Source organism: Limanda limanda, chromosome 7 (assembly GCF_963576545.1).
Source record: "Limanda limanda chromosome 7, fLimLim1.1, whole genome shotgun sequence".
Classification (NCBI taxonomy): domain Eukaryota; kingdom Metazoa; phylum Chordata; class Actinopteri; order Pleuronectiformes; family Pleuronectidae; genus Limanda; species Limanda limanda.
In genome coordinates this window covers 16,611,270-16,628,628 of record NC_083642.1, presented here as the reverse complement: position 1 = coordinate 16,628,628, position 17,359 = coordinate 16,611,270, and the positions used below count along the sequence as shown (strand labels likewise).

Below are 17,359 nucleotides of genomic sequence, written 5' to 3'. Positions count from 1 at the left end.
AAGCATTAAAAGTCATACCTGCTATCCGGTGGTTTCCTGATGAGGGACCCACGGCAACAGACCTATCTGTTACAGGGTTATTGTTGGTCCACACTGTCAAAGAATGCCCTTCAACCAATCATAGAATTTTTCACAAACACTTCACTTGAGCGCTAGGAATTTCCAGTCCATGAGCAGGATGCCTCTTTTATGAAACAGTGAAGGTCTTGCTCGCAAAGGCGATTGGACGAGCCTTGGTTTCACCTTCTGGTATCTAGGCCAGGGGTCTTCAACGTTTTTCAGGCCAAGGACCCCCAAACTGATGGCGAGATGGAGCAGGGACCCCCTACTATATAAATTGCATAAAATAGTGTTTTTATTATATTGGGCCTAGTGCCATTTATACACATAGCTACCCTGTTATTGTGCATTCAATACTAAGCTATTCAAATAAGACACGGGTTCATATATTCATTAACATTTTTATTTTTAACATGTGCAAGGTACAGGGTGGCATTGCCACTGCCATTTATAAACATACATCTTGCATACATAACTAAGCTAACAATTAATAACAACTTATTAAAAGTAATTCACAGATTTATGTTTTTTTTTTTAACATTCATATAGAAGGGACGGTGAGTCCTCAAGCCATCTGTGGATGGCACACATACTCCCAGATTAGTGAGATGTCTGACCCTGATGAGTAGCACACAACTTATCTAACCTTGGACGGATTTAGGTTGTCAGGCAGAGGGTCGTATCAGCCTCAGGCTGCAGCCTTGACCTGTATTTGTTTTTCAGATAGGTGAGTGAGGAAAATCCACTTTCACAAAGATAAGTTGTTGCAAAGGGCAAAAGGCTCAGCATAGCTTTTGCTGCCAATTGTGGAAAGTCTTTCTGGCAAGAGATCCAGAACTGGGTGAGTGGTTTAGTTTCGTAAATGTTTCTGAACGTACTATCAGTGGATAGTTCGATGAGCTGATCCTCCTCTGTCACTGTCAGGCGTGTGCCGTCTGCTGCGTTGTCTCTGAATGGAAACTGTATCCATGTCTTGTCCCTGCGCCAGGAGTCAGCCTCAGAAAAGTAGTTCCTAAATTGTCCTTCGAGCGCCTCCAAGTACGCAAAAATTGCGCGTTACGGGAGGCGAGAGCACAGCAGAATCTCCCAGCTCATCCATTGATGGAAACATGGAAAATATTCCCTCCCTGACGCGCTCCCTCCATCTTCTGATTTTTTTGAGAAAGCCTTCCATTCTGTCATACAGCTGATTGGCATGTGTATTGCGACCTTGCATGGAACTGTTAAGTTTGTTCAGCTCAGCGAAAATGTCAGCAAGATATGAAAGTTTGGTGACCCAGACATTGTCACTGAAAAGTGCAGCCAGCTCTGTGCGCTTTTGGAGAAGTAAAAACTCCCGAATAGATTTGCGTAATTCCAACACACGTGACAACACTGTTCCACGTGATAGCCATCGAACCTCAGAATGGTACAGTAGCGCAGTGTGTTCTTCTCCCTCAGCAGCACAGAGATTAGAGAAGAGACGCGTTTGCATAGCACTCTTCTTGACTATATTGACAACTTTCACGACCGAGTCCATGACATCTGACAATTCTGTGCTCATGTTTTTGGCAACAAGTGCTTCCCTGTGTAGCATGCAGTGCGTCCAAATCACTTGCGGAGCCACATCCCTGACAAGTGCGATTAGTCCACTTTTTATACCAGCCATGGCTCTTGCACCGTCGGTGCACAGCGCAATACATTTTGCCCATGGAATGTTATTTTCTCTGAAAAAAACATCGATCACTTTGAATATTTCTGAACTAGTTGTGCGTTCAGGAAGGCACTTACAAAACAAAAATTCCTCCTGCATTTCCTTTTGATCGACAAAGCGCACAAACGCCAGAAGCTGGGCGTCCTTGGCCACATCTGTTGACTCATCTAATTGTAATGCAAATGCATCTGCCAACCTCAGCTTCTCTATCAGTTGCTCCCTCACATCAGATGCCATCTCATCAATACGGCGAGCAATGGTTGTGTCCGACAGTGGAATAGTTTTCAGTTTATTAATGTCAATATCATTCCCATACAGTGTTTTACACATGTCAGTTGCTGAAGGCAATATTAAATCCTCTCCAAGTGTGTATGGCTGTTTCTTCTGGGCAATCCGAAGAGTAACTTGATAAGAGCATTTCAAAGCTAGCTCACCAACTTTGGCTGATTTCCTCATCAATGTCTGTTGACCTTGGAGGGATTTGATACTTGTTCGGAAGTATTCAACAGGTTTGTCTTTTAAGTGGCTGTGGGTTGTCTCCAAGTGACGCTGCAGCTTTGATGGCTTCATACATTCATTTGACAGCACAGTAGAGCGAATGACACACATTGGTAATTCAATTCCATCTGTCTCCTTAGAGGTAAATCCGAACTTCAGATAATTTTCTGTATATTTTCGGGTCTTCTCTCGTTTGCGCTTACCCTTATTAGTTGCTACATCAGCAGCAGGTGCCGCCCCGCCCCTTGCATTTTCACCTGTGGTTTCTGAGTCGGAGGATATCTCTCTTGTGCTTGTGGAGTTTTTTGGTCGAGTTACAAAACGATCCATTTTCGCTCTTAACAATGTCCATACACTTGATATTTTTTAGGTATCTTCTTTTCAATAATGGCTGACTGACACGATCCAACGGATGACGGAGGAGTCTGGCGCATGGGGTTGTGGTAATAACGGAGACGTTATAGTGAGATTGTCAGGTCAACAAGCCAATCATGCGGCTAGCGAGTTGTTACCCTTGTGGGTAGTAGCATGCTAACATTAGATAAGTGGCTCAGACACCTCGCAAATCCTCTCACTTATTTTTCAGTGTTCAATGTTTTTTTTACATTGTACAGTGTCTATTTCTCTGTAACTTTTTAAAAATCTAAGCAAAAAAAAGTCAAACAACTTTTAGGTACAAATACGACCATCTACGAAGTTTGATCCGCCATCTTTTATTTTTGAGCTTTGCGCTCTTTAGACGTGAGCATAAACGAGATCTGATTGGCTAGTGCCTGTGCTGTCGTATTTGCATGAAAGCTGCTGTGAACCGGTGCCCAGCTTGAGAGAGCTTCTGTGTGTAGCTGAATGTGTGCATTGCAGACTGAAAGATAACGTCTTCTGCCTCAATATATCCGTTCGCTAGAATATGTTGGATTCATGTTAATGTGATTTTAATAAGGCTGTCAAAGTTAACACGTTAACGCTTGCGATTAATCTTGAAATCTTAACACCTTAATTAATCACATCACCAAGTCTGACCACAATTTCCTGCCGTAGTCCTCCAGCGCGGAGGGTGAGGAGACGGACCCCGGTGTGCTTAACGGCAAATTTAGATTTAAAAAGTTTCGGAATGGGAGTTTAGATAAAACCAGAGTTGTGTGCAAATACTGCAGTGATGAACTTTCTTTCCACCGTAGTACAAGGAGTCTGAAGTAACATCTTCGTGCAAAGCACATCTTTGCTAACACAGACGCTAACACCGAGACGAGTTCAAGCCGTGCTCGTCAAGCTACACTGGCGAAGTGCAGCAGAGCCGGTGCTCTGTCAAAAAGACGACAACAAATAAGCCGACTAATGCTATTGCTAAATGGGTCGCAATAGACTGCAGACCCATCAACATAGCTGAAGACAAGGGGCTTCGAGACATTATCCAGATCGTCTCTGGGGACTCATCCTACAAAACGCCGTCGAGGGAAACTATTGTCACAAGAATCCATAAACTCTATGAAAGTGAAAAGGAAACGAAAGTGAAGCAGCTGGCATGAGCTTCATTTATTGCACTGACAGGAGACCACTGGACATCAGTAAGCAACCCTAACTACCTCGGCATAACAGCTCAACTAATAGATAAAGTTCACAAGTATCAAGTAATGTTGTTCATTGTAGAGTTTGAAAAGGGACTGTTTACTTTGTCTCTTCACAGACACCATGGCATTAATTTTCTTTTCAAAACTTAAGCCTACTCAATTTAAAAGTCATGTAGGTAAAAATGTCATTTTACAAATTATTTCCAGGTAAGCAGTTATTTTTGTACTTGATGTGGTTGTCTGCTAATTAAGTTTGCATTTTATGGGTGTTGTTGCTCAATGAATTAAGATATTCTTAGTGCCTGAGATTTAAAATAAAGTTTAAAAAAGTCATAACCAATACATTTCTTTATTCAAACACCGTACTTGTAAATAGTATTAAATAATATTTAATTGTGTGATTAACACAGCCTATTGACGTGATTAACTTGATCAATTTTTTTAATCGATTTACAGCACTAGTATTTAAAGATAATAAATACAATTCTGGTTCTGAAGACATGATATTTCTGGGAAAAAAATTGGTTGAAAAAAATTTCAAAAAAAAAAAAAAAATTGTCATCAACCCATCAAAATTTCGCGGACCCCCTGCAGTACCTCCGCGGACCCCCTAGGGGCCGCGGACCCCCTGTTGAAGACCTCTGATCCAGGCCATCGAAAAATTATCAATAGAGAGCATTAGTGATTTGGAGAAGTCTGTGTGAGGGAGAACAGCGCAGTTTAAAAGCTTCTCCTTAAGGCTACGGTAAGGCAGAGGCGCAGAAGTAATCAGTCCAGCCTGCAGGTTTGACCTTTCCAAAGACACCGTGCTTCTGGTTTGACCTTCCAACCTCCACTCTCCGTTTTTGACCAGCTGTAAAGGCCGATACATGCTTCTCCGTTTTTACTGACACGGACTGAAACGGACAGAGAAACGCCCTCTCCGAGCGCATCGGAGAGCTTTTCGTGCACCTCTGATTTTTCTAACTATTCGTGGGCATGGCAGAGAGCCTACAGATAGCCCCTGGCTGTGATCGGTCCGCTAACAACAGCATTTTTCCATTATTTTTCCATACCATTACGATTTGGGAAGCTAACTCGTCACTGGTTTTCCAAGGATTCCAAGTACCTGCTCTTCCATCTTGGTGAGGACTTGGAGTAGCTTTTGGTAATGGGCTGGGAGGTGGAAAGGACGGTCGTCTGTGAGCCGGATCCTGCGCAATCTAGATGGTGTTTTGAAAACACATCCTGGTATTGTTCCAGCATATCCACAAATTAGTTCTTGATGGAGGGGCTCACTTGGCAACCGTCAATGTCAACATCTCCTAGTGTAATGATCTGGCACTTTAGTTTATATTTTTAAGCTTAATTGTGAAAGTGTTTTCTGTTTTAGTAAATCTCTGTTGTGTGTTCGAGTTGTTTTCTTGTTTGCACAGCCTGTTTCTGTTTCCTGTTTTATTTTGTAGTCTCTGTTACTTGTTTGTTGTTTCTGTCTTCACTTCCTGTCTGTGATTGTCTGCCCCAGTCCTCATGTGTTACAACGTGTGTTCAATTGCCCCTGCCTTCCTGGTGTGTGTATATAAGTCTCTGTTCTCCCCTTTGTCCTTGTCGGATTGTTTTTGTTCTTGTCGTTCTTTTTCTTGTCGATGATGTTCCATGGTGCTGTCCTTTCCTCCGTTCTGTTAGGAATTTCAAACTTTTAACTATAGGTTGTGTCTGAAAGAACTCTTAATAATAAAGCTAGAGGTAGTTTTAGCTAGATATAATGCACATACAAATTAATTTAATAACCGTTGCTGTTTAGTGCCAATAATGTATCTTTTAGTTGTCCTCATAATAAACTTCTTGGATATTAAAGCATATTTTCATTAGCTGTATTCAACATCAGACAGAATTCAAGGAGCTGTCCTTTCTGGGGCAAAGTCAGTATGACATTGTTTAGTTTCGAGGATGCGAATGTTTACACATTCACAGTCAAGATTGTTTTGATGGAGCAGACACACACAATAATAGGTTCTCAAACCATAATGGCACAGACTCTTTTCATAAAGGCGGAAGGGGAGGTAGGAGCAGTGGGTCAATTACATTACCTTATACAAATCATTATTTTCAACCTTTCGCTTAACATATTTAATATTTGGAATTTGCTAATAATGTTTGTACGTCACAAGGATGGCCAGTCTAACAGCTGTCCTGATAGGAGAGTCGAAGAGAGTTTTGTTATGGTTAAGTTGGTGCAGCCAAGATGGCTAGAGCAAGACACTTTCTACTCAAGGCTGAATTACGAGACAACATCAGACTGTCAGGGTAGATAGGGTTGCCCTAGCAACCGGTAGAGTAGCGTAGGTGCATGACGGAGAGCTGCTCCCTGTCACTTCCTGGATTCGGTGACAAGAGGCGTGGGACTGCGGCTGGACCAATAAGGGAGATCCAAAGTGATTTGCGGTGACTCCCCTCCAAATATTCATAACCAATCACATCAAATCTACTGTTATAACTATACCAAACCCCTTCTGTTCGGGGCCATTTTCATCTTCCTACTGCTAACTTAATTAGCATAGGCTGTGATAATTGTCCATAGCTATGAATAACTTTTCATTGTATCTTTAAATAAAACATTTGATTGAACCAAAATCTTGGATCGGCTTCTCTCATTATATAGGATAAACCAGCACGCCTTAACAGTTCCTGTCCTGATCTCCTGAGCCTCCGCACCTCTGAATCCCTTGTGTAAGCTTCCTTGTGTTTCTCCCCTTTAGTGTTTATTTTTTGTGTTTTTGTCTAGTTAAGACTCTTTTTATATTAAATACTCTTTTTGTTAAAACCTCTGCTCCTGGGTCCAACTGCTTCCGCTAAACCTGACACCTAGGCCAATGTTCCTCAGTCTTTGTTTTAGGTAAGTATTGTCAACGTGTTTGTCAGGATTTATTTTATTTGTGTTGCTCTCTTTCTGACATGAGCCTTGGAGCAGTTTGAAATCTTTAACTGGAATCCATGGAGAAACATCAGCATTGTTTTGCTCGCTCTATGCAATATAGAGGTCATTCTGTTGAATGTAGGTCACAACAGCGTCTGGCAGCAGGTACCTGACGCTCTGACCTCGACGAAGCGCCAGGCGCACGTCTCCAGTGCAGGAGGTATCGTTTGCCACCCACTCATGGACAAGGTGGATGCTTCTGCGATACTTCCACTGAAAGTCCGACTTGAACTTGTTTGGTTTGAAGCCAGTGCGAGCGATAGCGACCCAACCATAGCTGCCCGCGATCTCATCGATGTGCTCCTGCTTCCACAGATTGCGGACCTCAAAGGACTCCAGGACGTCAGTCCCACACAGCAACATCACCCGAGAGACCTCTGAGAGCAGAGAAAACAGCTTATCAAAAAACTATATATGAATGTAGCTTTTCTTATAAAAGGGGAACAAAGAAGAAAGTACAGATTAAAAAGGAAAGAGGGCATTAAAATAAATAAAAGCAAATTCAAATAAGCACAGACAGTGAGATCATGAGGAGATAAAGGGATAAATTAAGATTTTATTTTCACATTTTTTTAATTTTAACATCGGTTTAAGGCTTTATTGCTCTATTCTTTTTAAAGGTTAAGCGTGTACCATCTCGTGGTGAAGCTTATATTGCAACTAAGTACTCCTCACTTCACTGCTGTACTGAGGTGAGGGGCCAGGAAGAGAAGGAGAGACGCTTCCAGACGTAATCATCTCTACGGCAATGTACCGTTTAAAAATGATATCCTCAGGTTTGTTGGTGCTTATTAATGATGATAACTGATCCCATTGCCTATTGTTCATGAATGTTTAGAGTCATTAATGATTGATTAGACCCAGTTGAAGACACATTTCCTTGGGATTGTTCTGATCTGTCAATATTTTCTGAGGGCGCTCAAGCTTCATTATTTAATGTTGAAGTGCTGAATGTGTGACTCGGTCTGCAGAACTGCTGCCATGTAATGCTGACAATAATTCATCAATTAATTTACCTTCCATTATACTACAAGCTGTTTCTTCTAATCAATGCTATAAATACTCTTATGTTCTCCATTACACGTGGCATCTATTTCACTTCTGTCCGTCCTGGGAGAGGTAACCCTCACATTTCTCTTTCTTTTTCCCCTGATAAAATTTTTTTTTGTAGTTTTTCATTGCTCCTGATTAGAGTTAAGGGCAGAGGATGTCACACCTTGTTAAAACCCTATGAAACACCATTGGCCAGACATGTATAAAGTCGATTACATCACTTTCAGCCTGCAGAGATTCACATCTCCCCATTTTTCAGACCAGATGAGTGTTCGAAGCATAAAATGTAAGCAGCCCAAAATACCAGCTGGGAAAAGTGTGTGACCCCAACGTGTCAGAAACATTGGTTGGCAAAGCAGATTTAGAAACTGCTGATATTTGCATGCCCTTGTTTTTCCAACCAGGAAGTCAAACAGATTATTTTAATAGAGCAATCATTTAAAAAGAGGTGGCCTCTCTATTCTCAATGTTTGGTGTCATTGCTAGTAAAACATCTACTGTTAGAGTCAGGAGATTAACAGTTTTGCAAGCAAGGTGCTGTGCACACTCTGCAAAACATATTGTAATTATGTGTTAATAATAGTCATGGCTTTTTATCTGTGTACCAGTGACTGCCTAATGCAACATGAAGGTCTGGCACAGAACGCACTTCAGTTCCTGCACAGTGAGGTTACATGCCGCAGATTTCCCCAGTTTAAAAACCTGTCACTGGTGCAAAGTTGTAAAACCAAGACGTGAACCTAAACGTTTTAGTTTTAGCTGTGTTTACTTTTCTTTCACCCCTGGGGGCTCATGTCTCACTGTCTTACACCTGACTTGTGTATGCAGTGTGATTGGGTGTCACCAACCACACAACACACCCCAGTATCCATAAACTCAAACCATTGTCTCCTGTTATTTAATTAATCCGAATACAGTGAACCATGCAAACAGTGCCAGCAGAACGAGACTTGTTACCTGTCTGAAATCGCGGATTGAAAAAGGCAGGAGTGAAAAAGAGGACAGAGAGAACAATATTTACATTATACTAGGGGTGTCACGATACCAAAAATTCAGTAGTCAGTGCCAATACTATTAAAATAACACGATTCTCGGAGCCAATTTCGATACCACGGTAAAAAAAAAGTGCATTCTTTGGATGTTGTTAATGTCATATATGGTAGTTCAATGTGCTTGCGCATATACTGTGGGTTTTACGGTAGTTGAGGACACATGTGAATGACGCATTGTTGTGAGACACGTTATGCATTAAATGATAATGCCACAGTCATCTGCCTCACGCCGGGTTTACACCGGACACTGAAGCGACGCCAAAGCGACGCGTAAGCGCAGCGCCAAGCCTTAAATAACAACTGGCTCCCATCCACTCCCATGTTAAACCTTTGTGCGGGTCCCACCGGAGGCTGAAGCGGCGGAATGCTAATGCTAAGTTGCTAACAGCTGGCATCGAAGCTCACGGTGGCATCGAAGCTAACGGAGCCTACGGAGCTTCAAAAAATGGGCATCGTCTGTGTTTTGTTATCGTAGTATCGAAAGGTATCGTAAGTATCGGTTCTCGTGACATCCCTACATTATACCATGCTTTACATTCCCACACGTGACCTACCTCTCCTATTCTGATGAGATGAAGCTTCAGAAAAGTCCATCTCAACGCGGTTCTGCTGTGTCTTGAGCTCTTTCTCATAGTGATGCCTGAGTAAATAAAGCAACAAACAAAACATCAGTTTGACAAGATTTATCACAAAAAAATGTTTTTATTATTTGTTTAAGGTTCAGTGTGTGATTTGGGTGAAAGGGATAGATTGGCAGAAATTGTTTTTAAAATAATCCTAGTGATGTTTTCACTAGTGTGTTTCATCTAAACCCTTTATATTTAAATACTTTGTAATTACACGAGGAGAGGGTCCTGGCCGCCATGTTTTTTTCAGTAGCCCAGACTGGACAATCTAAACACCTTTTTAGTTTTTAGGACAACTGAAAGCTTCCACAGGTTCCCTTTCATGTTTGACATGGGAGGGTGAGGTGAGGGATTCAACTGCAACATGAAACTTCGTCACACATTTTCTCGGCGAAAATATAGAAACCTACCAGTAAAAGTCATTAATTAAATGAAATCATTATAATTAAATAAATACCGGTAACATCCACAACAACAACACAACATACGCAACAACATGGCGATTGTTTTAGCTTTCAGTCGTATCTGAACGGTGGAAACACCTCGGCCGTCTGCTCTCTGTGTCTTCACCCAGTCTTCAAGTACGTTTTCAAGTGGTCATCTGCTTTTCTTGCCTCTGAAAGCTTTTGTCGTCTTTTTGCAACGATTCAGTTCTGCATGCCGCCGTCTCCAGCGTCTCACCATTGATTCATTAACGTTGAGAGTACGTGCAGCAGCTCTATTGCCTTCTTCGACAGCCAGACGGATCGCTTTTAACTTGAAACCCGCATCATGTGCAGATCTTCGTGTCTTTTCCATGATGAGGGTGCGTGCAAGAAGCGCAAAATGGGTGATCTGAAGAATTAAGTTTAGTTTGCCGAAACAGTTTCATTGGTCAACTGTGACCTGTTCGGTAATGTCATTGGTCTGATATGACTCGCACTCGTACAACATGTGGCGCCCTACCCAAAATTCTCAGGTGCACTACGTCACACACACAACAGCTTTCTTAAAGGGGCAGGCCATGCCTGCAACACTATGAAAATCCATAAATAAGCCGCACCGTTGTAAAAGCCGCAGTCTCACAGCGTGTGAAAAAAAGTAGCAGGTTATAGTCCGGAAAGTACGGTAGTGCTGCCTGCAGCTAGCACAGCCGCTGCCACTAACAAGAGAAAAAGAATCGTCCACTTACCGAAGCACTTCAACTCTCTCCACACACTTAGGCTGCGAGCTCTCCCAAGAACCTAGGGTGATCCAGTCGGAGTTCTCTGTGGCCAATCTGGCCATTTCCCGACGATGGGAGGCCTCAATCAAGCCCTCCTTTTTATAGCCCACAGGAGAGATGATGCCTCTCACCACTTTGTACTGACCTGAGACATAAGGGAGGGAGTGTGTATGAACACTTGATTAAAAATAGCACAGTAGATCCGGTTAACTCATAGAAAGATTGATTAAATAACAGGAATCATCTTTAAGGGTCTCTGGTTTGTCCAGATTAACAGGGTCGTGCTGTTGAATTTCTTAAAAGTGATCTTTAAATTAACTTCAGTTAATCAACTCCCTCAAGGAAGTTATGAGTCCATCCTTGTCCGTTTGTTGGTTAGTTTGTTGGTTTATTTTTCAGCAGGATTACGAAAAAAACTGCACAACTGATTTTTAAGGAATAGTACAAAACTGGATTGAGAGTATATCATGTACTTTCACAGGATGTAGTAAATAGCAGTTAAAACTCACGCTATCTGCAGGACTTGATCTTTTTAGAAGTGAGTGAGAAAGTAACACTTATATAATATTTCCTCTAAAAGATCTCATTGTTATTTGAATGTACCTTTGTCTTCCAGATGATCTCGAGCCAGTTCAAACATCCTCAGGTGCATGTTGGTGATGGGGTTGAAGGAACCGCAGGCCAGCAGGACCACTGAGGTTACACTGGGACGCTCCATACTTTATTCTGGAGCAACAGACACGACAAAGACAACAGAGACTGAGGAGTCAACAAACTGTCACAAACTTCATAATTACAAAGCAGCTCTGCTTCTCTGAGTGAATTGACTTTTAACTGTTTAAAGCCTTTCAGCCTTTGATGCCACAATGTTAAAAGGCAGCTGCCTCTGATGTCACACTGTTGTGAGGTGGAACACACGTAGCCGGAACAGGTCCCGAACACCCCTTGTTGTGTTCTGGTGCAGAGTCAGATACTGGAAGTCAGGTTTATTCCTATAGTGTAACCAAGAAAGGTTAAATGCTGTTATGGATTTCATCTTCACAACAACAAGCCTCTGGCAGTCAAATAGAGCTAAGACTCACTATTAATTTGAAATTAACTCCAAAACATGTGATTGAAATAATAAATGAATAAAATATAAATGAACAACAAATGTTACTTTGCGTTTCTAATTACATAACATTAAGTTATATTTGACATTATACATTTCCATCAATGTTAAGCAAATTATAATTAATGTTGTCTTTGTCACAGAGGAGTTGATGAGATGAATCTCAGCTGCGCAGGTATTCCCAGCTTCAGAAAAGTCGTTGAGTGATGAGATGAAGCTTCATAACGATTCTCTATTCGTCTCTTTTTGGTACATTTGACTGTGTCCGTCTCATCGCAGTTCTGCTGTGTTTCGAGCTCTTTCTCATAGTGATGCCTGAGTAAATAAAGCAACAAACATAACATCAGATCTGACAAGATTTATCACCAAAAAAGGTGAGGTGAGGGATTCAGCTGCAACATGAAACTTCACGACTAAATTTTACACACTGAACCTTTAAGCTACATTGTTTAACGTTAGCTTATCCTTTTCTTTTGATAAAACGCTCAATTGGTTTCACCTATGGTGACTTAAAATACATATTTTGGACAAGTGACCATTTAAAAGAACACCTGACATGATTAATATTAAATAATGACATAGATTTAACCCAAATTTCTTAATTGGACTGCAAGGCACAGTACCAAATGATTCATGTTAATGATTATAACTGCCAGTTCATGTCTTTTATTTACATGATAAAGTTCATTCTTTACAGCAGTAAGTCACTAACAAGAGAAAAATAATCGTCAACTTACAGAATCACCTTGACCGTCTCCACCCAATCAGGCTGGGAGCTCTTCCAGGAATCTACAGTGATCCAGTCTGAGTCCTATGTGGCCAATCCGGCCATTTTCAGACGGTGGGAGGCCTCAATCAAACCCTTCTTCTTATAGCTATCGCCCACAGGAGAGATGATGCCGCTCACCACCTTGTACTGACCTGAGACATAAGGGAGGGAGTGTGTATGAACACTTGATTAAAAGCAACAGCACAGTAAATCCGGTTAAAGGGACTCTTACCTTTGTTGCATTTTTACACTTTTTTTGGATAAGGTTAAATTGGTATTAATAAGGTAATGACACTCTAAAATGCAAGACAAACCCACCAGGAGTAAAAACAAACAATTATTTCACTCTCATAATATTTAGTGAAAACTTCAACCAATAAAATTCTTTGGACCGAAGGACCTTATTGGCTGACAGACCTGTCTGTTTGCTGCATGGACATGCAGGTTTTCCGTCTGCTTCTTGTGGCGCATTCGGGCCCGCGTCATCAAGGCATGTGAATGTAAATGTATATAACTTACCGAATCCATTGCTTTGGTAAACAAAAACTCACGTGCGTGCGCGGAGGCAGTAGGTTGTAAGTCTGCTTGTAAATAAAGTTTCTTCAAAAAAACACCGCGGATGGGAACAAGGGGGTGGGGCATTGGAGGAAGGCGGGATGATTTGAATGTGCTGTAATTCTCAAATGCAACAAAGGTAAGAGTCCCTTTAACGCATTGAAACATGTCTCTAAACATATTTGATTAAATAACAGGAATCATCTTCAAGGGTCTGTGGTTTGTCCAGATTAACAGGGTTGTGCTGTTGAATTTCTTAAAGTGATCTTTAAATTAACTTCAGTTAATCAACTCCCTCAAGGAGGTTATTAGTTCATCCTTGTCTGTTTGTTGGTTTGTTCATTGGTTTATTTTTCAGCAGGATTACGCAAAAACTACACAACTGATTTTTAAGGAATAATGCAAAACTGGATTGAGAGTATGTCATGTACTTTCACAGGATAAAGTAAATAGCAGTTAAAATTAACGATCTTTCTCGCACACGCAGACAGACACACACTGAGTTGACTGTTGTGTCTCTCCGTCTGGTCACCTTCAATCGTCTGCGTTTGTGTATTTACTGAAACGCAGGAGAAAGTCTGGATAGGTCAGACTTGAAGCTCTTGTCATTGCTGACAATCTGATTTTCTACTTGTTTTTATCGCTGCAGAGCGAATTCTAATCATCTTAGAGACAAACCGTGAGCAGAATTAATGAAATTAGTGACACTGTCTTGGTCTTTGAGTGCAGACGAGGTGATTTCCTGTCTGCGAGTGTTATTGTTTTGTTTTGCCTGCAGATTGAATTGATCATTTAAATAAATCCGGTTTGTTTGGGAATCGTGAGATGACGAGCGTTGTGTTTTGTGCAGCTTTAACTGAAACAGTTTATGATGCAATGAAAGTGAAGAATTCCAGGAGGTTTGACTTGTCCGTCACTGCTGCAGCGTTGCTACGTGTTCACAACAGAAGGCAACTTGATTTATTTTGCAGCCGTGACAAGTTCAGTTTAACAACACAGTAATGTTCTATTAAGTAATATTGCACTGACCATTTGTTTTTTTATATATATTTCTCTTTGTGTAGATCTCATTCAGTTGATGCCTTTCACTGTCTCTTGTTGTTTTATCCACAGGTCGGACTTATTCCTGATCAATAAACTTGTGGACGACATTTACGAATCATTAAAAACACAACTATTGGTTTCTTTGGTTGCTTAAAAAACTTTATTAAACGTGCCATGCGTATACTTGACAACCAGCATTGGCAGAGAAGTACCAGTTAAACACAAATCAGCACAACATACAGCCATCGCCCACATCTAGTGGTGAGACACTATAGTTTGTTCCCATAAATAAGGCAGAACGCTGAGTCCATAGAAATGGTAAGTTATTACATTTAGCCGAATTGAACAGTGGATGTGACATGAAGAATTTACATGACTTTCTTCAGCTCGTCGTACAGAACCAGCACAAAGGCGCCGCCCATGCCTCTGAGCACGTTGGACAGGGCTCCCTTGAAGAAAGCTTTGCCACCCTCGTCGCGTGCGATCTTGCGCCAGCAGTCAATTGTTCCGCTGTACATGATGTCAGCTCCTTTACGTCCAGACTGCATCATCATACGTCTACGGACTGTGTCAAAGGGGTATGAGGTCAGACCAGCGACGGCTGTCACGGACTGAGCAATCATCCAGCTCACCAAAATGCTCTGCTTCTGGGAATCTGGGAGCATACCCTTAGCGGTGTCGTAGATGCCGAAGTATGCAGCTCTGTAGATGATGATTCCCTGCACAGACACATTGAAGCCCTGGTACAGGCCACTGAGACCATCAGACTTGAAGATCTTGGTCAGGCAGTCACCCATACCGTTGAACTCTCTCCCAGCTCCGGGCTTTCCAACATCGGCGGCGAGACGGGTACGGGCGAAGTCGAGGGGGTACACGAAGCACAGGGAGGTGGCTCCAGCAGCACCGCCGGAGGCCAGGTTACCAGCGAAGTACCGCCAGAACTGGGCGCGCTTGTCGACGCCATCAAGGAAGATCTCCTTGTACTTGTCCTTGAGGGCGAAGTTGAGGGCCTGGGTGGGGAAGTACCTGATGACATTGGCAAGGTTACCTCTCCAGAAAGAAAGGAATCCCTGCTCCTTGGGGATACGGACTACGCAGTCGATAATGCCCTTGTACTGCATATCTGCGGTGATCTGCTTACTGGCATGTTGGACCTGAAGGAGCAGCTTCACTCTCTCGATGGGGGCGACAGCTGTCTTGGAGATGGCGGCGGAGATGCCACCGGCCAAGAAGTCCTTGGCGAAGGATACTGCCGTCTCATTCATGTTGCGATTTTGTCGATGTGCTGCTCAAGGAACCAGTAAACTCAACGTATCCCCACTGCCCTCTACAGATGATGGCCTGCACTGACGAAATCGTGAATTGACTTTTAACTGTTTAAAGCCTTTCAGCCTTTGATGCCACAATGTTAAAAGGCAGCTCCCTCTGATGTCACACTGTTATTGAGCTGGAACACACGTAGCCGGAACAGGTCCCGACCACCCTTTGTTGTGTTCTGGTGCACAGTCAGATACTGGAAGTCAGGTTTATTCCTATAGTGTAACCAAGACGCGAAAAATGCTGTTATGGATTTCATCTTCACAACAACAAGCCTCTCGCAGTCAAATAGAGCAAAGACTCACTATTCACTTGAAATTAAACATGTGATTGAAATAATAAATGAATAAAATATAAATGAACAACAAATGTTACTTTGCGTTTCTAATTATATAACATTAAATTATATTTGACATTATACATTTCCATCAATGTTAAGCAAATTATAATTAATGTTGTCTTTGTCACAGATTAACAAACAAAGAAAGTTTTTTTATACATGTAATAAACCTGTCAACACGGTTACACATGGCAATGAGTAACCGTAAGAATATACCTGTAGTATTTTCTTACCAAATGTAGCTTGTTGTGTTCAATCCAGTGAGTCCAGCCGCGGTTCTTCTTCTCTCCAATTTGTTCACACACCAGTTTATTCCCCTCCCATGTCACCAGTGACTGCACAGTGTAACGATCTTATTTTAAGCGGACCCAAAAAGTGCAGACAAAGAACACGGCAGGTAGATGGTAAGAGAAGGCTTATTGGAAATTCCAATAAAGCAGGCAGGCAGGCAGGTAAGCAGGCAGGCAGGACTCTGTGGATGGAGTTGAACCAGGAAGGTGCACAGGTGAACGGACGATCTGGCGATGACAGGGGATATGAGCTGAGGTTTTATTAAGTGGAGGTGGAGTTGATGAGATGAATCTCAGCTGCGCAGGTATTCCCAGCTTCAGAAAAGTCGTTGAGTGATGAGATGAAGCTTCATAACGATTCTCTATTCGTCTCTTTTTGGTACATTTTACTGTGTCCGTCTCATCGCAGTTCTGCTGTGTCTCGAGCTCTTTCTCATAGTGATGCCTGAGTAAATAAAGCAACAAACAAAACATCAGATTTGACAAGATTTATCACCAAAAAAGGTGAGGTGAGGGATTCAGCTGCAACATGTAACTTCACGACTAAATTTTACACACTGACCCTTTAAGCTACATTGTTTAACGTAAGCTTATCATTTTCAATTTCCAATTTCAAAACGTTCAATTGGTTTCACCTATGGTGACTTAAATACATATTTTGGACAAGTGACCATTTCAAATGAACACCTGACATGATTAATATTAAATAATGACTTAGATTAAACCCAAATTTCTTATTTGGACTTCAAGGCACAATATCAAATGATTCATGGTAATGATCAAGGACACAGAAAGATCTGACAGATAGTTCCTTACACCCATTGGCAGATTACCTTATTGTAGTCTAGGTGTAATAACAACACAAGAGAAAAACACAACTAGTGCTACCTGCAGCTAGCACAGCCTGTGATTCCTGTGATTAAATAACAGGAATCATCTACAAGGGTCTGTGGTTTGTCCAGATTAACAGGGTCGTGCTGTTGAATTTCTTAAAAGTGATCTTTAAATTAACTTCAGTTAATCAACTCCCTCAAGGAGGTTATGAGTTCACCCTTGTCTGATTGTTGGTTTGTTCATTGGTTTATTTTTCAGCAGGATTACGCAAAAACGACACACCTAATTTTACGGAATAATGCAAAACTGTATTGAGAGTATATCATGTACTTTCACAGGATGTAGTAAATAGCAGTTAAAATTAACGGATGAGTAGACATGTTTCTTCA

The 17,359-nt window shown here is 41.7% G+C and overlaps 2 protein-coding genes across 2 annotated transcripts; both read right to left on the bottom strand.

Annotated features, from left to right (window-relative positions):
• Positions 1-6,823: 6,823 nt before the first annotated feature.
• LOC133005035 (nicotinamide/nicotinic acid mononucleotide adenylyltransferase 1-like) lies at positions 6,824-11,428 on the bottom strand. The gene is made up of 4 exons (XM_061074624.1): positions 11,314-11,428; positions 10,678-10,855; positions 9,435-9,520; positions 6,824-7,152 (listed from the first exon to the last, which is right to left on the bottom strand). The coding sequence occupies exons 1-4, from the start codon at positions 11,426-11,428 to the stop codon at positions 6,824-6,826; spliced, it is 708 nt and encodes a 235-aa protein (XP_060930607.1).
• A 2,996-nt stretch (positions 11,429-14,424) lies between these two features.
• LOC133004954 (ADP/ATP translocase 2-like) lies at positions 14,425-15,530 on the bottom strand. Its single transcript, XM_061074525.1, has one exon. It carries the CDS (start codon positions 15,452-15,454, stop codon positions 14,558-14,560), a length of 897 nt encoding a protein of 298 aa, XP_060930508.1. The 5' UTR covers positions 15,455-15,530; the 3' UTR covers positions 14,425-14,557.
• Between the last annotated feature and the right edge of the window lie 1,829 nt (positions 15,531-17,359).

Excerpts from the sequence above, each read along its gene's own strand:
- LOC133005035 (XM_061074624.1), bottom strand. The coding sequence starts at position 11,428 with ATGGAGCGTCCCAGTGTAACCTCAGTGGTCCTGCTGGCCTGCGGTTCC. Across the intron at positions 10,856-11,313 it reads AGATCATCTGGAAGACAAAG|GTCAGTACAAAGTGGTGAGA; the intron begins GTACATTCAAAT and ends CTTATGTCTCAG. Across the intron at positions 7,153-9,434 it reads ATCTCATCAGAATAGGAGAG|AGGTCTCTCGGGTGATGTTG; the intron begins GTAGGTCACGTG and ends CTCTGCTCTCAG.
- LOC133004954 (XM_061074525.1), bottom strand. The coding sequence starts at position 15,454 with ATGAATGAGACGGCAGTATCCTTCGCCAAGGACTTCTTGGCCGGTGGC.